The sequence below is a fragment of the Castor canadensis genome, chromosome 13, assembly GCF_047511655.1.
Source record: "Castor canadensis chromosome 13, mCasCan1.hap1v2, whole genome shotgun sequence".
NCBI classification, from domain to species: Eukaryota; Metazoa; Chordata; class Mammalia; order Rodentia; family Castoridae; genus Castor; species Castor canadensis.
This window is the reverse complement of record NC_133398.1, coordinates 36,033,651-36,059,725: the sequence shown is the minus strand read 5'-3', so window position 1 is coordinate 36,059,725 and position 26,075 is coordinate 36,033,651. Positions and strand designations below refer to the sequence as shown.

Sequence of the window (26,075 nt, the reverse complement as noted above, 5' to 3'; positions counted from 1 at the left end):
AACCTTTATTGAGTTTATTGAATGTCTATTTTATGTTAGGACTGGAGATGCAAGGATGACTAAGACAAAAAAAAAAAAAACCCTACTTTCGAATTGTGTATGATCTGGCCTGTTTACAATTTGAATTCGTCTCTCTTCCTAAATCTTAGTGACCCCAGTTTGGAAGGCATGTATGGATCTAGTCACCATACATGTAGAGTTTGAACTCAGGGCCTTGTGCTTGCTAGGCAGGTGCTCTACCACTTGAACCATTATCCGCCCCCCCCCCACTTTTTTTTTTTTTGCTTTAGTTATTTTTCAGCAACAGTCTCGTGTTTTTGTCTAGGGCCAGTGTCAATCTGGGATCCTCCTGCCTATGACCTCCTGTGTAGCTGGGACTGTAGGCATGAACCGCCATTCCCAGCTTATTGATTGTGATGTTTGCCCCGCCCAGCCTCAAACTATAACCCTCCTAATCTCTGCCTCTCCAGTAACTGGGATTACAGATGTGAACCACTGCACCTGGCCCTTTTTTTTTTTTTTTTTTTGACAAGGTCTCATTATGTAGCCCAGGCTGGCCTGGAACTCATGATTCTCTTGCCTCTGCCTCTTGAGTGCTGGCATTATAGGCATGTGCCAGCACGTCTGGCACCCCCATCCAATCCTAATTATCGCTTATGGGGTCCCTAACCGACTGATATCTTTTGTATTCTTGTGCACTTTGGTGATGAAAAGCTCTCTCTCCAGCAGGGCAACCCAATGCAGTTTTGATAGCTCTGGTTATGAAAAATTCTTTATGGGATGGGCAAAATGGGTAAGTGTTCAAACTGAGTAACAGATGCCTGCAGATTCATGATGCTATTCTGTCTGCTTTTTGTGTATGTTTTACATTTTTTAAAGAAAAATTAAAGTGAAATTACATTAAGTCAAAATTTGTCTTCTTGAATTTAGATGAGTCTTACTGAGCGAGTTCAGGCTTCATGGACACAGAAAGCCCATTCTGGTATTTGCGATTGTTCTGAAAGCCTTTTAAATCTTCACAGTGAACAATTCTTCTCAGATCATTCATGATCTCCTATATTTTGAAATTGAGTCTTATATGCAATCATGCTAGCTGCAGACATTCACATTTAAGTTCTTCCTGTGTTATGTTTCACTCTCATTTTTTGTTCATACTGTATTGCATTGGCCAGCAGCTCTAATGTATTGAATATTATAATTTGTTTTCCCTTACTTTCTTTTTTTTTTTTTAGTGGTAGTGGGGTTTGAACTCAGAGCCTTTCCCTGAACCCCCAGTCCTGTTTTCTCTTATAAGTGGAATATTTTTCTTTCTAAGATAACATTGGATCACCTTGTATTTTTTTATTAACCAAACAAGGAAAGTGGGCTACATGTCACTTCCAGCTTCATTTACCCCACTCATTTTTCTATGTATATTATAAAATACATCAATAGTTTCCTTTTAATTGAGCTCTTCTCACTTAGAGCAAATCCAATACAGTTATGGTTCATAATCCATCTAATGTTTTGCTTCTGATTTTCCTGGCAATAATTTTTTATTTAAAAAAGTTTGTTGAGAATTTTTAAATGTACACAAAAAATAGAATAAAATATACTTTGCATACCTGTCTCCCAGCTTGAAGAATTATTAACATTTTCTAGCTGGGATGTCATTTCAGAACTTTGTGAGTGGTTCATGGGTGAAATTCATCTGTATGTCCTTGTTTTGAGTATAATTTGTGTCTGATTTTAAATTCAAGGTTATCTTCGCATCATTAAGAGAATTTAGTCACACAATCATTTTCTTTATTCAGAAATATTGCCTATTAATTTTTGGAAGAGTTTGAAGTAATTCTCTCATAAACACAATACCACATCAAGTTGTATGTGTAGGTTTTTGTTTTTATAATTTTTTAAAGTTGACTTTCCAGATTTCTTCTGCAGATATAGATTTACTCAAAGGTTTTATTTTCTTGTTGTTATTATTCCTGGTGATCTTTGCTTTAGGGGACAGAAATATTGAACTGTGTCAGTTTCAGTTGACAGTCTGAGGTTGATCAGTCTGTAGGTAGTTGAAGATGGAAGTAATTTGTGAAAACAATAGAATTAGTGATCCAATCCACCTTGCCGGATACCCTTTGCCACTGGGCAGAGCACAGCTTGAGCCCTGACCTTTTTCTGATACAAGGGCTGTTATCTTACTTGTCTCTCATTCTTGATCACTTGCACTGAGTGTTTTTTCAGTGACTGTATTCTTAGCAAATCAGATCTTTTATATGACAAATGGTATGTTCAGCACACCCAGGAAAGACCAGCATCAACCTGTCTGTTATCTCCCTCCATGACTCTCAGATTCTTCTTTAAGACCCCACATGGAAAGTGTGTCTTCCACTATGCCCAATTACCTGGCCTAGGGAAATCCCATACCAGAATTCACTTACATACACCAAAGGATTGATATGGAAATTTTGGGAGACCCCACTCTAGAAGCTGGCCTGGTTACCCAGGAGTCTGCTTCTTTGGAGTTGAATGATTTAGCAGATAGACTAGACAGATACATTGCTAAGGCCTCCTCTAGAGTCACTATCTTACTTTGCTTATCTAAATCATTTCTGTATAACAAGTACAGGGCTCCTTGATATTTTTCCCTGTTTATCTGTCTTTGCTCATTTCTCATTTTGTCAAGAATAATTTGTGTCATTGACTTGTTGATTTTGTCAGTCTCCTAAAAAACCATGTTGACTTTGTCTCTTCTGAGAGAAATTTAATTCTAGTTTTCTGCTTTATTTCTGCTTCTATGTTAATTTTGTTCATTTAGTATAAGTGATTATTCAGGCATTCAATAAATATTTATTAAGCCTTATTGTATGACATATCCTGAGAGAAAATAAGTAGGGATAAGATATGGCTCTTAAAAGGGTTTGTGTGTGTGTGTGTGTGTGTGTGTGTGTGTGTGTGTGTGGTACTGGGGATTGAACCCAGTGCCTTGCACTTGCTAAGCAAGTGCCCTACCACTTAAGCCATTTTTTTTTGAGACCGTGTCTCACTAACCTTTTGACTGGGCTGGTCTTGAACTTGTATTCCTCCCATTTCTACCTCCCAAGTGACTGAGATTACAGGCGTGTACCACCATGCAGCACCACACCTGGCTTCCTATGCTCAAGTTGCTAATAGTTTAATAAGAGGAAAGAAGAAACAGTGAAAGGGAAAAAAAATAAGCTGACAGAAGTCCTTCACTAGTAGGTTGAAAAATCACAGAATGGTGTCTTAGGGGTATCTTTAAATTTTGAAATCTAAATGTCATTTATAAAGCTTTTACATTTTCTAAAGAAAAAAAATACAATGAAGTTGAGTCTATACCTCCATAATGTGCTGAAAACATATCTGCCTAATCTTTTCTTTTACAGATGATTTTCTCTCTCTCTCTCTCTCTCTCTCTCTCTCTCTCTCTCTCTCTCTCTCTCTCTCTCTTTCTCTCATACTTAAAGCCTCACACATAATAGGCAAAGGATAATTTTTTAATCTTTGAAATTTGGGAACTTGAGTTGATGTGTAAGCAATCTTCCTTGCAGCATATATGAGAATTACTTTTTGAGTTCTTTGTATTTGAAACACATTTTTTTTTAGCTCAAAAATCTCACTGTTTCTTTAATTATAATTTTTGCATTCCTTTTCCATTTTCCTTTGCTGGTCCCTATTATTTGAGAGTTGAATATCTTCCATCTGATTCTAAGTCTGCCAGTTCTACTTGAATTGTTATCCCATTTTATTTTAAATCACCAATTTAGTATAAGTGATTTGGGGCTAGTTTCTCTTCTGTCCTTCACTGTCACATGTACCACCTGACGTCTTTTCTTTTATTATCATCTCTTGTATCCCTTTTGGAAAGTTTATATTTTTGATTATCTGTTTGCGTTTAAGATTACTATCATCCTGCCATATTTAGTCAACTTACCCATTTCTAAAATATTTTGAAAGGGTTTGCCTTTTCATATTCATTTTGTTCCAGACAACCAGAAGTGTGTTCGGTTTGAGAATGTGTGTATGCATTTTAAAGGCTTTTTTGCCAAGGTGGTACATGCCCAGAGGAGGTTGACCTGTGGTGACTGTCCTATGAGGAACTATTTGAGGAAAAATGAAGATCTTCAAGGAGACTTCAAGACTACAGGATTTCCAGGTTGAAGTCCAGAAAGGCCTCTTCTCTCTAGAAGAGAGAGCTGGCAACACTACTGCAGAGGTGGGATTCAGCTTTAGATAGAGCCACTTTCTAACAAGGAGATGGGTTACAATGAACAAAAGAGCCATTACAGGACTCCTTGGCAGTGGGTTCATGGAGAAGACTTGAATGTTTGGGAATTACGGAGCTTTTCCTCTGTTCCATCAGTCCTGGGAACCCAGAGGCTAATATTAAAGCCATTAGCAGGTTATCCTCTTGACTTTAAACTCTCCTGCTCAGACCTCGCTGAGTCAGGGAGCACTTTTAATGGCTTGCTCGATGTAGTTATCTATTTGGTCTTTGAGGTCCCTGGATGAAGGTGGGTGCCTACCCACAATCCAGATATATAATGCAAATTAATTCTTTTTTTTTCTTTCATTATTCATATGTGCATACAAGGCTTGGGTCATTTCTCCCCCCTGCCCCCACCCTGCAAATTAATTCTTTTAATTAGAGTAACATATGTGTGTAGAAATCAGTCAGGTAAATTGTACTTGGCAGCAGTGTCTTAACAATACCCTGTGGGTAACCACTAAAGTTGGATGATCTTCAACAGGAATGGAGAGACTTGCTGGTCTCCAGTCCTAAGCATGTGTCTGAGATCCCTGAAAAGTGCAGTCATTCAGAGACTGATACAGAGCTGAGAAATTCTGATCTACCACTGCTGTATTCACTTTAGAACTTCCAAATACTCTAGGGGGTAAGGGGTTTTAGAATTTCAAGACAGAAGAAAACAGATGTCACCTTGCCTGGCTCCCAGGCCTGTTGGAGAATGCAAATTGCATGGTTGCTAGGCGTGGTAGCAAGCACCCGTAATTCCAGTAACTGGGAGGCTGAGGTAGGAGGATCTGGATTTTGAGGCCAGCCTAGGCTATATAGTGAGTTCAAGGCTAGCCTGAACTATATAACAAGACCTTGTCTTAAAAAACCAAGGGTTAAGGATGTAGTTCAGTGGAAGAGCACTTGTGTGTCATGCATGTAGACTCTGGGTTTGATCTCTAACACTGCAAAAAAAAAATTGCATGGCTAGAAAAAAACTGCAGAAGCCATCTGAAGCATGTTCCTATGCTTCAAGGTAGTACCCCTTCTACATCCATGCAGAGTTACTTATTCAGCTCCTGCTGAATACCGTCAGTGACCGGAATTTTAATAATTCTTGAGAAAACACATTCCACCCTTGGAGTACAAGGAACACTACAGAGGTCTTGATTTCGTCTCACCTAAAATCTCCCATTAATCCTGGCTTTGTGTTCCAGAATCATGCAGAATAAATATCTTCCACATGGTGGCCTTTTGTCTGTCTGTGAACAATGATCAAGTTTTTGTTGAATAAGCATCACCTGATTCTCCCCTCCCCTCCCCTCTTCTCTCCTTCTCTCCCTTCCCTTCTTGTGGTGCTGCAGGCATGGCTCAAGTGATAGAGTGCCTGCCTACCAAGTGTGAGGCCCTGAGTTCAAACTCCAGTACCACCAAAAATACTGACAATCATTAAACAAAAATAAAAACAAAAATCAGAGTCTTGCCAATGCTAGGCATCCCCAGCCCAGTATTCTCTGATTTCTCATTGGTTTCAAGTCTCCTGAAAACGTGATGCTCAAACAGAAGAAAGACCAAGTTAATATCCATATCCTGTAATTGCCAGCTAACTTGACCTTATGGAAGGGCTCACTAAGGCAACTGATATTTGAAACGATATCCTGTGGCCTTTACTAGACATTTATTTTTCTGTCCTCTAATTATCTCCATATTTTCAGGAAACTCAAAACCTACATTTTTGATCCTCTATTCTAAGCTTCACAGTAAAAGATGTGATTTTGTGTCCTTGGCAAAAAATATTTATTCTGGAAGACCTTTTACAAATAAGTAACAAGAAGGTAAGCATTCCAATAGAAAAAATAAGGAAAAGCCAGAAACAGGAAAGTAGCAAAAAGTAAATATAAAGGATCACAGCATGTAAAAAATGTTCAGATGTACTGGTAATTAAAGAACCTCAAATCAAAGCTACAATGCACTCTGATCTGGAAAGATGCTCAGGATGTACTTAAAAGTTAAAGAATGCAAAGTGTATTTTGCATTTTTGTGGGAAAAGATATTTTAAGATATGTAATATGGCAAAGTTAGTATCAACACATACCAAATTGCTAACTGGGTTAACCTCTGATGAGATGGGTTGGATGCTGAAGTAGGATGATTATTTTATATAATTTTTAATGTGATGGAGTTGTGTGTGATATTTACTTCTGTTTTCTGTGTTTAAAAAAATCTTTAGATCAATAATTAGATGCTACTTTCCATCCCATTAGCAAATGCTTTAAAATGAGAATATTCAGTTTTTATGAGAATGTGGATATTTACTTTTATCCTCAAAATAGATACGGTTAAGTCAATAATTAGGTGCTCAGTTTTCCATCCTATTGGCAAATATTCACCAAAAAAATGACATTCAGTGTTTGAAAAGGTCTGTCCTGGCAGAACTATAAATTCCTTCTTGGAAGCAATTTGACAATAGTCATCCAGATTTTAAAGATGAATATATGCATAGAACTAATGATTTCACTTTTTGGTATTTATCTCAAGAAAACACGTGGCAAGTGGCCATTTGCCATGAATAAGGATGTTCGTGGCAAAGCTTTTATACTAGTGAAAATTGGAAACAAAACAAATCTCTGATGGTAGAGTTGTTGAATAAATTATGATATGATGAGAGAAAATACTTTTATAAAGTCATTTGAAATGATGGTATAAGTGCTTAAATATTAATATAGAATGATGCTCATGAAACTAAGTGAGAAAAGTATAAGCTCTCATTTTAATTTAAAAATGTATATATGCATAACTTAGAAAAAGAATGCACGAGTATCAGTTGGTAACTCTGGAAGGTAAGATTATAAGTGATTTTATTTTCGTTATTTTTTTTATATATTTTACTATAAGCATATATTACTTTGACTTAAAGTTAAAAATAATTTTTAAAATAAAAAATACAATAGTACTAAGGGCTTTTAATAGAAACCAGCAACCTTAATGTCTTAGAAGCAATCTCTTCCCACTCTTCTAGTGGTTTCCTCTGGTATTTTTCTCCCTGTTTCTGAGAAACATATTTCTACAACTATTGCCTAATTATTAATTTTGAACACTAATTATTCTGACAGATGGAGATTTAACTACTATGTCACTATACTAGTTTCCTGTCACCATATCAATATCATTATATTACTGTTTTTTAAAATCATTTTTCAGTGTTTACGTTATTATGAAAATGTAAATAATGTTCCTTGCAGAGCCAAGCAGTGAGCTGTAATTTTATTTCTTTTCTTGTATTACCTTTTCTGTTTCTTATATTTCATAATTCCCCATTTTTGGTTTACTGAGTTCTCCATGCTCTTATTACTAATGTTTCCTATGCCTTCCAACAGCTCCTCAGTGAAGTTTTCTACACAAACTAATCGCGGAATTAGCCATTCTTATTTCTTTTCCCTGAGACCTCTGTCTCCGCACACCAGTCTCTGTGGGTTGCTCTCTAGGTCTTTTATATGAGCATTACCTTCACAGTCGTCCTGGGTTCCCCCTTCGCCTCTTGTCTTTGTTTCATCTCAATTTCCTGTATCTCATTTCTTCTTTATTTACTTCTTTGTTTTTCAGGAGCACATCCTCTAGTATCCTGAGAAAGAGTGCATGAGAGGTAAAGCTTTTGAGACTTGAACATCTGAAAATGTTTTTACTGGATTGACAGTCATTTTCCTTCAGAAATGTGAAGGCATGACTTCAGTGCTTTCCGGTCTCCTCTCCTGTTATTAAGCCCAGTACCATTTTCAGTCTCAGATGTTTATATTTCATCTATTTTGTTCCTCTGAGCCTTTAGAAGATATTTTCTGTTGCTAGTTTAAAATTTTTACAGTGTTGTTTCTTGCTGGGATCTTTTTTTCATTCATTATACAGGACGATTATAGATTTGGGGATGGAGGTCTCTCTCATTATGTTTCCTAGACTGGCCTCAAAATTTGTGATCCACTTGCCTCACCTCCCAAACAGCTGGGATTACAGGCGGGTGCTGCACCCAGTGTAATAGCGAGTCATAATCTAGAAATTTATGTTCTTTAGGGAAATCTTACTGAATATTTGACAATTTCCATATCTCTTCCTTTATTCTGTACTTCTGAAACTTATATTAGATGAGTAGTGAACCTCCTGAATTGATACTACACATTTATTGTATTTTATTTTTTCTCAGTCTTTGGCATTTCATTACTCTTTCTATAATATATCATGGATTACCTTTTTTAAAATTTTTAAGTAAATTATTTATTTCAACTATTGTATTTTTAACTTTTAAGTCTTCATCCTTATTCTCTGATCATTTACATTTTCATAGAAAAAGACATTTTATTGATGTAATATCTTTTTGAGGATATAAATGAAAGACTTTTTTCTTCTGTTTCCTGAACTGTCTCTGTTACTCCTGAATTCTTCTATTTGTTTTCATCTGTTTTTTGTGCAGGCTTTCCTGAAATATCCATTTGCAGGTAGGACAGAAACAGTAAACAGATGACAAAAAGCTATGCACAATGGGTCATGCTCTGTGGTGAATAGTTTCCAGGCGGGGTGAGCTGGCAGCAAGTGCCTTGCCACCAGGGCAGTCTGCGAGTGTCCATGGCTGAAGTGCTTTCACTTCTGCTAGTCAGTTTTCCAGAGAAGAATTCTTTAATTTTTTGCTTGAGCTATAAAGTCCTAGCTGCCAATATTCTAGGAGTTGTGCAAAGGAAGGACATGGAGGCTCTATGACTCAGTTAAAAGAGTTTAGACAGGTTTGGTGGTACCTCTCTGTAATCCCAACACTCAGGAAGCTGAGACAGGAAATTTAAAGTTTAAGCCCCACCCCGCCCCAGGCTACGTAACAGTACCTTGTCTAAAAAGAAAAGATAGTTTGACTTAGTCCTTCTACTTTTATTCCTGCACCACGATTGTGCCTGGTCTTCCCGAGGCTTTCTTATTTGATTTTTCTAGCAATCAAGTCCCTTGTCTCCAGTAGGACAGGGAACGGATAGTTGTCTACATAGGCAAGTGGAGTGCAGTGGGGACTGTGGATCCATTTGCTGCTCATAGCCAGTTGTTTCCATATTTCCAGCCCTGCTGCCTCTAATTCCTGAGCCACGGGCTGAGTCTGCTCACTTTTCATTATGATCCTCCTCTGAAAGCATGTTGGTTTCTTTGTCCATTGTTCTGCAAACTCAGCTCCTTCTCTTCCAAACGCTTCCTGTCTTCCAGACATTGTTGACATCTCTTCTCTATGTCTTCTCCCCTGTATTTGTTATCCTCTGGGTTTATACCTTTTTATTCCTTTACTGTGATTTATAGGGTTGAGAAAAAAACTAAACCCTATAAGACTGTTTCAAATCACCATGTTTAACCAGAAGTCTGTTATTATTTTTATACTTTTTTTAAAAAGTGAGATGTCTAGAATGGAAGACAGTATTCAGGTCTGATGTCCCTATTGTACAGTAAAGCTAGAGGGACACAGTCCTTGATGGAATTTACTTTTGATTTTAGCCTATGTTCATGGTAGCCTTTTGTTCATTCGTTTGCATTTGGCTTATATTTGACTGAAATGCGTAAATCTCCAGGTTTTCAAAGTGATTTGGTGTCTTGTGTTCATTTTGTATGCCTTACTTAGTTCTCTTTCTTTGCACTGTCAAGGATGACCCCACTATTGCTCTGTTGGTTGCTGCTGGGATCTATTTGCTAATATTTTTTAAGCATTCACTTTCATATTCATAAGGGAGATTGCATTTTTACTTTACTGAATGGTTTTTGTCAGAACTGCTATCAGTGTTACACTTGCTCCTTAAAAGCATGTGGGAACTTTCCTTCTTTACACTCTAGAATAGTTGATATAGCAGTGGAGGAAAATTAATGAAGGTGGCTAAATGCAATGTGGTACCCTGGATTGCATTCTGGAACAGAAAAGGAACTTAAGTGGAAAAACTGGTGAGATGTGAATATAGTCTACAGGTTGGTTGATAGAGTTGTGCCAATGTTAACTTCTTAATCTTGAAAAAGCACAAAGATTGTGTAAGATGTTAACATAGGGAAAGCTAAATGAAGGTCTTATGGTAACTCATTGTTATCATTGCAACCTTTTTATATGTCTATAATTATTCCTGAATTAAAAGTTTATTTGAAATAAAATAAAAATAAATCACTAGGGTGAACTTTATCTTATAGATTCATAAGAATTCACTTTGGCTTTTGATGGGAGAAAGATATACTCTTTAATTTCTCTTCTATGGTAACTGTCTTTTTAGATTTTCTGTCTCTCATAGGGCCATCTTAGATGGCTTATATTTTCCTTAAAACTGTGTTTCCTTAAAACAAATGCATCTGTGCAGCCTTAAGCAACGTAATCTCTTATAATTCATTTTCATTTGCTCTATATCCACGTTTATATCCCCACATCCTATCTTAGTTTCTGTGGTTATTTATTGGGTTATGAAATTAATTTGGTGAGTTGAGACCAGTATTTTAAAAAGTGAGAGAGACTAGAAAGTAGAAAAATATCAATCTGTATTGATTTATGAAACATTAATCTCAAGCACATATTCATATCTCTATTTTTTTTCTTGGTAACCTGATGACATCCATCAAAGCCCAAATGCATGTGAATTTTGACTTAGCAATTGAATATTTGGGAACCCATCCAGACTTATAATTGCATACATGCAGAAATGATATACGTATAGCATAATTCATTGTAGTATTGTTTATAAGAGCAAAAGATTGGCTATAATCCAAATGTCTATCAACGAGTCCTCCATCGTATGTACATATTAAATTACAATACATTCATACAATAGAGTCCTCAGTAGTTGTCAAAAAGAATGAAGAATGGTTCTATGTACTGATGTGAAAAGATATCAAGGATAAATATTCTAAAGAGAAAAAAGCGTGGTGCAGAGCAATGTGTATGGTGTGCTACTCTGTGTTAAGAGGAAATATAAAATCTGTATTTGTTTTTGCCTCTGTAGGCACAAAGAAACTCTGGAAGGACAAACAGAGAGCCAGAGCCTAGTATGAGCATGGGAGGGTGGATGGGGGCAAGTCAAGATGGAAGGCAAACCTTTCATTGTAGATGTAGTTTTTAATGACCTGGTGTTGAATTATACAAGTGAATTAATTTAATTACCTATTCAAAAATCACATAGAAAATATTGAGCAAAAGAAGCAGCATTCAGGAGAATATGCCCAATGACATGATTAAAAATGCTGCCATGCCCAGCTACCAGGGAGCAGGATTGCAGTTCAAGGCCAGTCCAGACAAAAAGTTAGTAAAATCCCTTCTCAACAAACAAGTCAGGTGTGGTGGTTCAAGCCTGTAATACCAACTATACAGGAGACATAGGTAAGGGAATCTCAGTCTGAAGCTGGCCCCAGGCACAAAGTGTAAGACACTATTTGAAAAATAACTAAAGTCAAAAAGAGCTGGGGGTTTGACTCAAGTGACAGAGAGCCTGGCTAGCAAGTGCAAGGCCGTGGTTTGCTGCCGTGTATCCATAGTTCCTGATGCAGGCAGACTTGAACTGTGTTGTCTGGGGATGCTCACAGATTTTGGGCAGAATGGCCAGGTGTGTTTCTCACTGTGGGCACTAAGTCTGAGAAACCTCACCTTTATTCTCTTGCCGTATGTGTAAGATAGAAAGCCACTTCCAAGACTGGGCTCCACAGGGCTGGTGGCTGATGTGTTCACCCTGTAGATGTGGACTGTTATGTGGCACCCAGACAGAAGGAGAGCACTGGCTGTGTGCTCAGCAGGTCTTCAAATGGCCAAACACAGAAGCACCACACTGATGAGACTTGGCCCAGTGTTTTGGTTGGCTTCTTAAGAACACCCTTCTTGCTGGTGGAGTGGCTCAAGTGGTAGAGCACCTGCCTAGTAAGCGTGAGACCCCAAGTTCAAACCCTAGTACTGTAAAAAAAAAAAAAAAAAAAAAAGATAAATTAAGAACACCCTTCTTCCTTTCAGGTAGATGGAAGAGCTGGAGGCCAGTTTATTCCAGACTCGGAAATCACACAGAATAGAACAAATGGTGGCAAGATGGCTTCGGCGCTCCCGGGACAGCTCAGCCAGGTAAGGCTCCTGGACTAGCACACATTTCCATCTGTGGGAGTCGGTGGCCCTGGCAGCAGTAGGGAGCACTGTCTCTGGCTTGCTTTGTTCTTCTGCCACAGGGTGGGAGACTTGTAGACAGGTCAGCAAGTCAGCTGGGATGCCTTTCCCTGTACTTCTGTCCTCAACCCACACCCACATACACACAGACACACTTACCCCGAACTTACACACACATTTACAGAAACAGACACACTCACACAAAGCTGGGCTTATTTACACAAACACATGCATAATATACTTGGATATGTGCACACACTTACTGTGTGGAACACATGCTCAAAGACTTACTCTTTACTCTCTGTCTCCATCTCTCTCTCTCTCTCTCTCTCTCTCTCTCTCTCTCTCTCTCTCTCTCCCACGCACCCCTTGTCTTGATGTGAGTGTCAAGCAATCTGCTGTTTACGTTTCTTCCCAGTCTTTGTTTCCAGCAGCTGTTCCTTCCCTGTAGTCTGTATTTCATTCTAACAAAATAAAATGAAATCAAATACAGATCTGATTTGACTGCTACAGGAGAACTTTCAAACATGCTGTTTCAAAGCCTTCCTTTTCCATCTCGGATTTCCCATCTGGCCCTGCCACAGAGATGAAATATCACATGTCGGGTGTTTCTGAGACACACATTCAGTCTTCGGAAGGAACTGGAAACAGCTGTTCTGCTGCTGAGTGATGAGCTCTGCTGGGAGCTGTGCTGCCAGCCAGCCAGGTTCTCTGATCTTCACCGCTGGGATGAGATAAGGCCAGCAGAATTAGCCCCATTTTACAGATGAAACACCCGAGGCTCAGTGGTCCTTGTTTACTAGGACCACTTCCACACAGCTCAGAAACCGTTCATGTGCCCCCATTTCTTTTTATTTTTTCTTTTGATAGTACTTGGGTTTGAACTCAGGATCTTGCTTTTGCTAGGCAAGCACTCTCTATTTGAGCCATGCCTCTAGCCCTTTTTGCTTTAGTTATTTTTCAAATAGGGTCTCGAGATTTTTGCCTATGACTAGCCTTGGACCATGATCCTACTACCTGTGCCTCCTGAGTAGCTGGAATGACAGGCACGTACTGTCACACCCAGCTTGTTTGTTTGGGATGACATCTCGGTAATTTTTTTGTCCTGGCTGACTTTGGACCTTGGTCCTCCCAAGTCCCATTTTTGTATAGGATAAAATTTTGAGCATCATTCAGTTTGACATTTCAAGGTTGCCTGCGACTGATCCCTTAGCCCATTTATCTTTTATTCTGCTCAGTTCATATTATGCTCAAGTGAATACTCCTTGTTCCCTACTACAACCACTCTTCATTTCCTTTGCCCCTTGGACCTGGGCTTCTGCACAGACCCCGTCCTCCCATCTCCCTGTGTCTAGAACCCACCCAGAGTTTAAGGCCTAGCTTAAGTGCTGAGTCTCCCATGACATGTTGCCCCCAAGTCAACAATCAGAATGAGTTTCTCCCATGGTGCCCCAGGGGATTTGCACTATAGCCTCAGCTTTCTGCTTTTCCCAGTGTGTTTAACTCATTTGAGCACGTGCCTTTTCTTTCTTCAAGCCCAGACTTCTGTAAAGTCAGGGAGAGTATTCACCTCATCTCTGAAGCCCGGGAGTGACTGACTTGCAGAAGTATTCCAGGAGGTCAGGTAGTGATTGATGAATGAATGGAAAAACTATGAAGCATCTCGTTTCCCAAAGTAGGCTCTGCAAAACCTAGTCCAGTGTTATGCCGCTCCGCTCAGAAAAGGTTCCGTGGCCAGCTGTGTTTGGGAAATGACAGGCTCTGAAAGGTTCTGCAGAAAAGAGGCCTGTTTAACTTGATGTTGCCTAACTTTTTGACCTTGGAAACCTGTAACATCCTACTTATCTCATAGAATGTACTTGAAAGGTAACATTGACCTCTAGCAAGTCTTTTTCCCACATCCTTTTTGAGGCGTATTTTACATATCATAAAATTCAAAGGATATAGTGCAGCCCTTTTAAGCATACATTTGTGAAAATGTGCAGAATTTTGCAACTATTGTGCACCATAATCTAATTTTAGAACATTTTCAACACTCCAGAAAGAAACCCCATCCCCACCAGCAGTCATTTTCTATTTGCCCCTCACCTATTTCCAGGTAACCACTAACCTGCTTTCTACCTCTATATATTTGCTTAATCTGCACATTTCAGATGTGCAGTGGGGGGTCATTTGTGCATGGCTTCTTTCACTTAGCCAAGTGTGTCCAAGATTCAGTCATGTTGTGGTATGAATCAGTATTTCATTCCTTTTTATGCCAATAATATTCCACTATGGAAGAGTTTCTTTGTCTGTTCATCAGTTGATATGACACAAACATTTGGTTTGATATATAAACTCATGTATAATATATGAAAGTTAATGTTTGTATGATATAAACATCTCAGTTTCCACTTACTTTTTTGTGGTACTAGGGTTTGAACTCAGGGCCTTACACTTGTTAGGCAGGCACTGTACCACTTGAGTCTTTCTTTCAGCCTGGTTACCACTTTTTGACTGCTTTGAATTATGCCACTATGAACATTTGTGTAAAAGTTTTTGTTTGAGCATATGTTTTCAGTTCCCTGGTGTAGCTTCTTAGGTGTAGAATGTCTGGGGCGTGGAGTGACTATGTCTGGTCTTTGGAGGAACTGCCAGACTGCTTTCTAAAGTAGCTGTACCATTTTACATTTGGACCAACAGTGTGTGAGGGGCCAGGGTCTCCACTGCCTTGCCAACACTTGCTGTCCTCTGTCTTTTTGATTGTAGCCATCCCAGTAGGTATGCAGTGGTCTCTCTGTGGTTTTGACCTGCCTTTCCCTGATGGCTAATAACACTGAACATCTTTCCATTTGTGTGTTCTCTTTTTTAAAAAAGTATCTTCTTTGGCAGAGGGAAGTTTGTTTTCCTAAATACTTGAGAAAAAGGAAAAGAAAGGTTCCTATCAGCACCCATGGGAGACAACATTTTGTATCTGTGTTTCTAGAAAGAGTCTACGAGTGACTTGTTTAAATTGCTTTTCATCTCTAATCCTGCAACCTCGATATAGGCTGGGTTCTTAGCATCCTCAGATTGCTTTAAAATGATGAAGAATTAGAGCTGGTGGAGTGGCTCAAGTGATAGAGCACCTTCTTAGCAAGTGCAGGGTCCTGAGTTCAATCCCCAGTACTTGGAAAAAAAAAAAGAAACAAAGTTAAAATGATGTGGACTTGAAAATGCCAGGCCTTGAAGGTAAATAATTACATTCCTCAGGAGTGTAATAAATGGAAACACCTGCCACACATTTGCTTAATCTAGGACCCCAAAAGTCATCCTGAATGCCCTGCACCCAGTGCAGCTATCTCAGAGCTACTGGCTGCTGTCCCTGGGGACACTGCCTGCAGGCACATTTCAAAATGCAAAAAGGCTCCTGTCCCTCTGGTTCCACCCTGCCCACCCTACCCCAACCATTCACTGGTTCACCCAGCATGCCACAGCCTACAGGTCCCTTCCTGACTGATCCCACTTGACTTTCCAACCTCACCTTGTTCCTCTTGCTTACCAGTCTCTATTATTTCACTTCCTTTGTATTCATGGAATGAATCAAACTTTTCTTCTTTTGGAGGATTTATACTTGCTCTTCATTTGGCCTAGAAGGTTCTTTTTTCCTCCTCTCTTATGGCCTAGAAGGTTCTTTTTTCCTCCTCTCTTATGGCCTAGAAGGTTCTTTTTTCCTCCTCTCTTATGGCCTAGAAGGTTCTTTTTTCCTCCTCTCCTAGGTGGTAGTCAAGTTTAACTACCACCTTTGTTCAGAGGCCTCTCCTGCCAGGCACTAGTGGCTCACACCTATAATCCTAGCTACTCAGGAGGCAGAGATTAGGAGGATCGCAGTTCAAAGCCAGCCTGGGCAAATAGTCTGGGAGACCCTACCTCGAAAAAAAAAAATCACAAAAAAGGGCTGATGGAGTGGCTCAAGTTGTAGGCCCTGAGTTCAAGCCCCAGTACTGCAAAAGGAAAAATAAAAAAAAAAAAAAGAAGCCTTTCCTGACCACCTAAAGCATAGTGGGTCCATCCCCAGATTGTTTTCTCCACAGTACTGACCCACTCGTCAACTTTAGAATAAGGTGGGCATGTATTTAATTGTTCATTGGTACTCCCATACACACCTGTCTATTGTAAGACCCTTCTCTCCTAACCCTGCTGTCACACATGATACCAGGGACCATCATTGTCTTGTTTTACAAGTCTCAGTCCTGGCAGAGTACATGCTATGTACTAGATGTTCAAGACATTTTCATTGAAAGGGCTTTCACAGGAAAGACTGTATTACTTATTTAAATATTTTAAAATTTTCTATCCTTCCTTCTTCCCAGAGGACTCTTTGATGGCTTACAGTATTAGGATTTAACGTTTGAATGTTAGCATTAGCTCTGAGTTTCCTGGTAGCTGGAGCCAGCAATGAAGGAAGTACATTGAAATATTTTCTGTGGTTCAGAAAAAAGAAACATGGACATTCATATGTAGTCCTATCATTTTATATGAATTTTCTGTTATTTTTCCAGACTTAAAAATTTCTAATCATTTCAGCTTTGTACTTACTTTTCTTCTAATTGGCATTTTTTCTCATAAGATTTAAACTTTATTTCTGTCTCCAAGTGAATTATCTAGGAGTAAATTAGTCAAACATAACCATTCCCAAATGTTATTAAGTGAATCAATAACTTTTATGCCCTGGGGTGGGGGATAATGTTAGAGCGTTATGCTTCTTACACAGGTGTTTCACTGAGGGAGTGTCAACTTTCAAAGGTGCTTTGATTTCTTAAATTTTAAATGACATTAGAGGTTATTGTTATAGTCAGTCAAATTTGGATAGTGGCACTGGTTTGACTGAGTGTGCTTGGGCAGGTATAAACCTAGTGACACCTGTAACTATGAAAATTTATTTAGATAAGATGAAGCTGAGTGACTCCTCTATGACCCCTTGATTTCATATTCCACTAACAAATAGTATTTAAAGTATCTGTCGTTTTAGAAATAGCTAGTCTCAAATGGCCTCTCAATACAATTTGTTTTTTGTTTTTGGTGGTACTGAAGTTTGAACTCAAGGCCTCTTGCTTGCTAGGTAGGCACTCTATTATACCCCCAGCCTTTTTTTTTTTCTTTTATTATTCATATGTGCATACAAGGCTTGGTTCATTTCTCCCCCCTGCCCCCACCCCCTCCCTTACCACCCACTCCGCCCCCTCCCTCTCCCCCCCACCCCCTCAATACCCAGCAGAAACTATTTTGCCCTTATTTCTAATTTTGTTGTAGAGAGAGTATAAGCAATAATAGGAAGGAACAAGGGGTTTTGCTGGTTGAGATAAGGATAGCTATACAGGGCATTGACTCACATTAATTTCCTGTGCGTGGGTGTTACCTTCTAGGTTAATTCTTTTTGATCTAACCTTTTCTCTAGTTCCTGGTCCCCTTCTCCTATTGGCCTCAGTTGCTTTAAGGTATCTGCTTTAGTTTCTCTGCGTTAAGGGCAACAAATGCTAGCTAGTTTTTTAGGTGTCTTACCTATCCTCACCCCTCCCTTGTGTGCTCTCACTTTTATCATGTGCTCATAGTCCAATCCCCTTGTTGTGTTTGCCCTTGATCTAATGTCCACATATGAGGGAGAACATACGATTTTTGGTTTTTTGAGCCAGGCTAACCTCACTCAGAATGATGTTCTCCAATTCCATCCATTTACCAGCGAATGATAACATTTCGTTCTTCTTCATGGCTGCATAAAATTCCATTGTGTATAGATACCACATTTTCTTAATCCATTCGTCAGTGACCCCCAGCCTTTTTGCTTTAGTTATTTTTCAGATAGGTTCTTGTGGTTGTGGTTTTTCCCCTAGGCTGGCTTGGACCACCATCCCCCTTACCTATGCCTCCCAAGTAGCTGGGATCACAAGCATGAGGTACTACACTCTGTTTATTGGTTGGTTGAGATGGGGTCGTGCTAACTTTTTGCCTGGGCTGGCCTTGAACATTGATCCTCCAGATCTCCACTTCCCGAGTAGCTAGGATCACAGGTGTGAACCACCACACCCACCATGTTTTGATTTTTTTCTTTTTCTGATGGGACAGAGGTTTGAACAAAGGGCTTCATGCTTGCCAAGCAAATTCTCTATCACCTGAACCACACCTCCAGTCCATTTTGCTCTGCTTATTTACAAAATGGGGTCTCTTAAACTATTTGCCTGGGCTGGCCTCAAGCCTTGATCCTCCTGACCTCAGCCTCCCAAGTAGCTAGGACTACAGGCAGGAGCCACCAGCACTCAGCATGTTTTGAATTCTTATATACATAATGCAATAAATGCAAGGCTGGGATGTAGCTCAATGGTACAGCATATACTTTGTATATACAAGGCCCTGATTCATAGCACTGCCAAAAAAATAACAATAGTAATGCAATACAAACTACTATGAAAATCTATCACAAACTACTTAATTTTTAATCATTTTGCTTTCAATTCAATTGTCATCTTCCTTATAGCTTTGTATTAACTAGGAATAAAATGAGAAAGACAGATTACAGTATACCTTTCCACTTAATTATGTCAATTTTCCCCTATAAAACTTTCCATTTTTCGATTCTTAAATGGAATTCTTTCCTTGATGATGTCATCAGCTGCTTCTAAGCATGTACAACAATATCCACCCAATACAAGTTTAATTTTCTATTCAATTAATAGTTAAAAATATTTCATATTTAATTATTTAATATAGAGTTTATTTTAAGATATGCTTGGAAATCTAACTTGATTTTTTTCTGAAATAGTAAGTAGCTGTCTGTGTCACCATTAACTGTGAGCAGTCTTCCCCTTCTTGATTGACTGGTTCTTCCTAGATCCTCCTTTATTGTAGATTGATATTTCTGCATCCGTGAGTGGGAGACTAGATCCGTTTCTGGGCTAGCGTTCCATTCCATTGATCTCACTGCCTGTTTTTGTACAGCTATGTCAAATCTATTTACCCTCCTATACAATTACACATCTTACTACCTATTAAAATAGGCTTTTCATATGCTTCATTTTCAGAGCTTTCACTCTGACCCACCTTTTCTGCCATATAAACTATGGAATAATTTAATTCCATTATTACAACAATTAACAGGAGAGTCTCTGAATTCTCTTATGCTTAATCTAAAAACGTTAGCTCCATAGAGCAAAATCTAAAGAAACATAAAGAGCTTAATGCAATTTCATGCCTTCTTCACTACTACTTGGTTTTAGCTTTAGGGTTTGAAAAGATTTCTTTTAGCCTTACTTGAATCTTAATATTGACGTATACGCCCGTGTCTGCACACACCTTGACACCAAGCACATTCATGCCCCATGTGCACACACCCACAAGTGTGCACACAGGCATGCACATGCATACATGTATACACATGTGTACACTTACTATGATGTCTTGGTGTCAGAGCCCTTGCTACTGGCTTTCCAAATTTACTTGTTCATTTCAACTATAAGTAGCCTACTTGCTAAATATAATAGAATTGACTTGATTTGATCTTTTTAATATTCCTAGTGGTCTAGAAAGACCCTATCAGGTACCAGGTTTTTATTTCTTCTTGACCTAGAGGCAAAAGTGGAAAAATTCGAGAATAGTCTGAACTACATCTGCCACATAATTTAAAGTCTGTTGAAAGGAAGCATAAATAAAGGCAATAGTCTATACCAGTAGGATTCTTCCTGAATCCCATCTCTCCCTCTCCCTTCTTCTTTCTTTTTGGCATTGAATTCAGGGCCTTGTGCTTGCCAGGCAGAAATAAAGGCAGTGTTCTCTACCTCTTGAGCTACACCCCCCAGTCATTTTTCTTTTAATTTGTTTCTTGCACTTTTGCCTGGGCCTCTGGGACCTCTACCTCTCAAGAAACTGGGATTACAGGCACAGACCACCATACTCACCCCCTACCAATCCTCTTTTTGGCAGAAGAATTTATTCTCCTCTCAACAGTGGGAGTATGATACTTACAATATCTTCATTGAATGACCCCCTAAAAATGGTCACAAGCACAAGAATATCCCTATGATTATGAGTACATGCTAACTTTCTTCCTGGTATAGATTACTGCCTCTATCTCTGCTTTCTTTGAATAGACTTTACATTACAAAATCCAGTTTATACCAGACTTAGCTTTTAAAAATCACTGAAGCTGAACATAATAAAGTGTTTAAACATAGATTTAAAATAGTTTTTCCACATCCTGCTGGAACATGAAGGCGAATTCTCTGTTGTTACAGGACACAGGTAAAATACATTTCCCAGCATATCAGAGAGCAGATAAAAAGCCAGAGAATATTTGAAACACAGTCTTTTTCCATCTGTAATTTTTCTTTTCAGTGTGATTGATCAGATCAGTACGAAGTTGTGACCCATAAAATTTAGAACTACCCTTAGGACTGTTTTCATGATAAATCTAATATGTATTTTCTAGTTTTACTTTAAGGTAAATCCAGTTATCTGACAGGAATTTCATTAGTGTAATGATGGGTCTTATGCTTTTTCAGTGTAGGATCACAGAATTGACCTCAGATTTATGGTTTGAAACCATTACCAAGACAGCAGACGTATGTTTTTGGATTCGTGCTTAGTTTGATATTTATAAGATGTATCAGAGAAGGAAATTTTGTCCAGAAATCATTTTCTTTTAGCTTACTGTCAAATATTAAATGTTCTCTGTGAGAGAGGCCACAGTTTGGTTGTGTACTTAGATAATCCCTTTCCAAACAAAAGCTGGAACACGGCCTTTAGGGAAAATGTCAAATCCAGACTTTGGGCCAAAGCCACTGACACTATTCAGGGATTAATCAACACAGTGGGGCCTCATTTGTCTACCACTGTTGAAGAATGCCCCCTTCAGAATGGAAAATGTCAAATGACTGAAGCCCACTCATTTAGAAAGCACCAACACAGATTCTGTTGACACCCTGTGGTAAGGTTTGTTCTTTCTTTTGTTCTCCATTTATTAAGACTTATTCTATGGCTGGCATTGAGTTCAGCACATGGAACAAGGAAGGCTCAGTTTTTGCTACATGAACTAGTCTGGAATAAGAAGCCTTGCATTGGTCATTATGAATATAATGTATGTTTCAATAAGGGATGCATGGTTCTGTGGGTACATTGAGCAGATGGAGATATTTCCACCAAAACCAGAAGACTGAGTAGGGGTTGAGCAGGTAGAGTGAATGGTTAGGTATGTTGGGGAAAGGAGAAAGAGGGAGAAAAAGGGAGGGAGGGAGAAAAAGAAAGAGCAAGAGATAGGAAGGAAGGATGGAAAGAACAAAGGAAGGAAGGAAAGATTGAAGGAAGGAGGAAGGAGGAAGGGGGGAAGAAAGGAAGAAAGACATGTGCATGTCTGTGTATACATATGTGTTGGAGGTCAGAAAGATTTTAGGCAGAGAAAAGGGTTTGTCCAAAGGCCAATGTGTTTAAAAATCTCAAAGGAGACTAGTTTGGCTGGAATGAAAATATTTTTTAAAAAATGAATTGATTGGTCTTAGAGGCTGGAGCTATGTTAAGCCATATTCAGGAGTTTGAATTAGACCATTCAGTTGGGGAAGACATGGGGCTGCATCTGTAAGATCAACCTGGCTGCTGGATGGAGAATCATTCAGGAAAGAGAAAAGGAGCCCATTGCAGAAACCTGTCAGCAGGACTAGTAGCTGCAGAAATGGAAAGAGAGAGGCATCTTTAGAGATCTTGGTGTTGGGACTGATAGGACATTAGGAATGAGAGCAGGGAAAGAACAGGCGTGGCCCTCAGGAGTCTGGCCTGGGCCACTGGCCTCATCCTCATGATACCACTTACTGAGCTCTGGGACATGGTAAATACTCATCCCACTAAGGACAATAAACTTAGGACAATAGTCATGGGGCTGTGTGGCATATCAAATTAAGCAAACGTAAAGGAAAATGGCAGGCATTGAACTCTGCAACTTACATTCAATTAGCTATTTATTAGTAGCTTCACCTTCTGCGAATTCTGTGAGAGGCACTGCTATCTCAGGGATACCACACTGGGTATGTTTAGTATTTTGCTCCTTTGTTCAGCAATTAGCACCACTCCTTCCTGTGAGCAAAGAGCTTCGCTTGATGCTGTGAGAGATACAGAGATGGTCTTATGTGGTTCCTGCTTCCAGGGAACATGGAGTCTGTTAAGAGTAGGATATTTGGGATCAGATAGCTTTTGGTAAAAGTTGTGGTACTCTTGGTCACAGGAGCAGCTCAGGGCTCTGCGAAGAGAGGAGTTATGTCAGCTAGGACATCAAAGAAGGACAAGGTGGCATTTGAGCAGAACCTTGATTTAGCCTGACACCCTCCAGCTGGGGCAGCTGGGGAGCTGAGGACTAGTGATAAAACATTAATGAACAAGTTTTTGTGAGGACATATATTTTCTTTTCTCTTGGATAATTACCCAGGAGTAGAATTGCTAGACTTACTGTACTCCATGTGTGGATGTTTGAGGAACTGCCAGACATTTAGAGGATTTTCTAGGTAGTGTTGCTGGTCAAGGCCACAGCGTGAAGTTGTGATCATTGCCTCTGCAGTAGGAGCACATTAGAGTTCTGGGCCTTTAGTTTTCTCATACTTTTGAGGCCCATTCTGTATTGTGTCAAACATAACACATGCAACATACCCATAGCTCACAATGAATATTTTATACAACTATGTTAAGATTTGATAAATTGACACAGAGCTACATTTTTAGGTATTTGCTCCAATATCTATTAATTTCAGTTTTGAAGTTGTACGTTTTCTTTTTGTATGTCAGAGTCTCATGTTCACAGGTTCTAGATTTATGCTGTCAGTGTGGTCACCTCTGCCCATAGATGGCTATTAAACCTTTGAAGTGTGACAAGTGTGGCTGAGGTACTTAACATTTAATCTTATTTAATTCACTTTAATTTGAAGACCAGTAATTCAGTTATGGGGAAACTTTTAAGAATGCTTGGAATAAATTGGACAGAAATTTTTCTTTTCAACTGTAAATTATCTGATAAAAATAAATGATATGCACTATAAGTGTAAAAGACATACTGGATTTTGAGGACAATACAAAAAGACTGTAAAATATCAATTTTTGTATTAAATTACATGTTAAAATTGTGGAACTTTAGATAGTCTATTTTAAGTAGAGATATATTACTAACATATTATTTTTCCTTCTTTTTTTCTTTTCATGTGGCCATTAGAAAACTTAAATTTACATGTGAGGCCTTCCCTGCCCTAAAGGTTGTATGACAGTACCTACTGATGAAAGTAGCTCGAGTTTGAAGTCTGCCTCCCAGCAGCCTATCAGGAGACCAGGTGTGGTGATGCACATCTGTAATTCCAGCAATGAGGGAAGAGGCAGAGGGTTGTGAACAGACATATATATTTACTAATTCACTTATAGATAATGCTCACATGATCATTTCTGTTCCCATTACTTTCTCAAGTTCATTCTCTAATCTGGAAGCATTTTTTAGTCCATATTACATCAAACCTACATTTTAACTTTGACCTTTTATTTTTTCAATATTTAATCTTTCCCCTCCCAGGAGCTCAGCTCAGTTACTTGTATCTTCCTTTATTGCATCAAGGAAAGTTACATTATTCTCCTCAAATAAATCTCTCTTGCCTTAAGTTAAATAAATCACACCACTAATTTTGTTACTTGTATCCTCTCATGGCATTTTCTAGCTGTTTAGCATTAGCTCATCAAAAATGCCTGACTCCTAATATACATTCAACTGGTGTGTTCTTAATGAGTTGCTGAAGGTTTTTGTAGCTGTGTTTTATGTTTGAATCCTGAAACTCCACTAACTTCATAGCATAGGAATTCTCTTTGTTCATCATCTTCTAGGTATGTCCTCATTTGCTATTAAAAAAAAATGCCAGGTGCAGTGGCTCACACCTATATCCTAGCTACTTGGAAGGCAGAGATTGGGAAGATTGCAGTTTGAGGACAGCCCCAGGCAAAAAGTTTGCAAGACCCCCCCCCCCCGCCCCGTCTCAATTAATAGAAAACTGAATGTAGTGGTGCATACCTGTTATCTCAGCTCTGCAGAAGCATAAATAGGAGGATCTTGGTCCAAGGCTAACCTGGGCTTAAATGCAAGATCCTATTTGAAAAGTGGCAATTAAAGAAAAAAAAGAAAAGTAAAAAGGGCTGGGGGCATGAGAGTGACCACCTAGCAAACACTAGGCCCTGAGTTCAAATCCTACTACTGCGGGGGGGTGGGAGGCAGGCAGTATCCATTTTCTATGCTTTTTGCTATTACTATCATTTTTCCTTCCCCAATAAAGTATAAGTTTTTCTCTTGCAATATTAAGTAGTAATTATCCTGTTGCTTTTCTTTAATGAACACAAGTGTTGGTCTTTTCCTTCCAGTGTAGCATATTCTATTGTATTTAGAAAGGCCTTTTTATAGGTGGTTTTTTGGTTTTTGTTTCTTATGAGCAGCAGTATCTTGCTATGTTGCCTAGGCTGGCCTTGAACTCCTGGGCTCAACCAATCTTCCTGCCTCAGCCTTCCAAGTCGTTGGGAATCCAGGTGCATGTCTTCATACTCTGAAGCTCTACAAACATTAAAAGCTATAAGGAATAGGTCTGAGTTTTCCTCCGAGTTGATTTTCATAGCTCGCTGCATTTTCCCTTGTGTTAGGTCTCTGCTCACCCCGCTCAGTATTACCATGTGCTTACCTAGAGGAAATCTCTCTGCTCCCAGTCCATGTGGCTTACGTCGTCTCAGAGCTTCAGTCCGCTTATCAATCTGAGGGGCTCCTCGATAGACAGTGCCATGATGCACAGGAGGCATGCACTTAGACTTGTCACATGCATTTTGGGCTCATGAGATGGTTTTTCATACTTCCTGATTCTTGTTGAAATGTGTGGTTGTGACAAATGACAGAGGTGATTTTCAGAAAAGTGAAGTCCTGCTGCATTAGGCAGAGTTCCTGACAGTGTTTAGTAAATGGATGAGGACAAATGATGGGTTTTAACTACAAAGCCCTGAAGGAGCTGTGATTTCTCCATGTTTCTGTTGTTTATAATGGCAATAAACACCTTGTCCCATCTTTATTTGACCTTCCTCAGAAAGAACCACTGACTCTCAGGAGGGAAAAAAATCATTAGCATGCACAAAATGAAAAATAGCTCATGATTTGCTTTGTGGTTTTAAGAGATAGAAAATACAGCTTTCACCTTACCTGCTTTTAGATACAGAGTGAACACATATGTTTCTAGAGATTAATATAGAGGGAGTCTTGCTATCTGGAATTTCATATTCAATCCTCACCATTACAAAGTTTAAAGCAAAGCAAAATTTATCATAAAGCAAAAAAAAAAAATTACCAGAGAAATAATCCATCTATAAGATTAACTATCATCAAACATCTAAACAGAACAACTCTTCCTTCCTATTTTCCATCCATGTTTTACCTCTCCTCTACTTCTGCTCAAGCAGTGCCTCTTGCCTGGACTGCTTATCCATCCGTATGTCCATCTGTCTGTCCATTCATTGATTCTCTAAACAGCATATTGCTGTCTATGTGCCAGGATCTGAGCTGTTCAGCTGTCCTCTAGACACCTCTCAAGGTACAGCAAATCCTACCTCTTCCAGGCAGCAAATATACCCTGAATTCCCCATCCCTTGCCCCACAAAGTGAAAACTTCTCACCTCCTCTGATGCACATGCACCTCACAACCTCTCTTCTGGAGCACAGTTCTACTTGGT

At 39.1% G+C, this 26,075-nt stretch overlaps 1 protein-coding gene across 7 annotated transcripts in view; it reads left to right on the top strand.

The window, feature by feature from the left end:
- The window catches only part of Frmpd1 (FERM and PDZ domain containing 1), a 161,969-nt gene that overhangs the window by 100,169 nt on the left and 35,725 nt on the right, over positions 1–26,075 (top strand). For 6 of the 7 annotated variants that reach the window (XM_074051424.1, XM_074051422.1, XM_074051423.1 and 3 more), the window contains one exon: positions 12,213–12,317. In XM_074051424.1, the coding sequence (XP_073907525.1) occupies positions 12,217–12,317 (101 nt within the window). In that variant the 5' untranslated portion in view covers positions 12,213–12,216. Of the gene's footprint in view, positions 1–7,837; positions 7,878–12,212; positions 12,318–26,075 lie in introns of all 7 variants that reach the window. The other variant, XM_074051428.1, reaches the window with a different exon arrangement.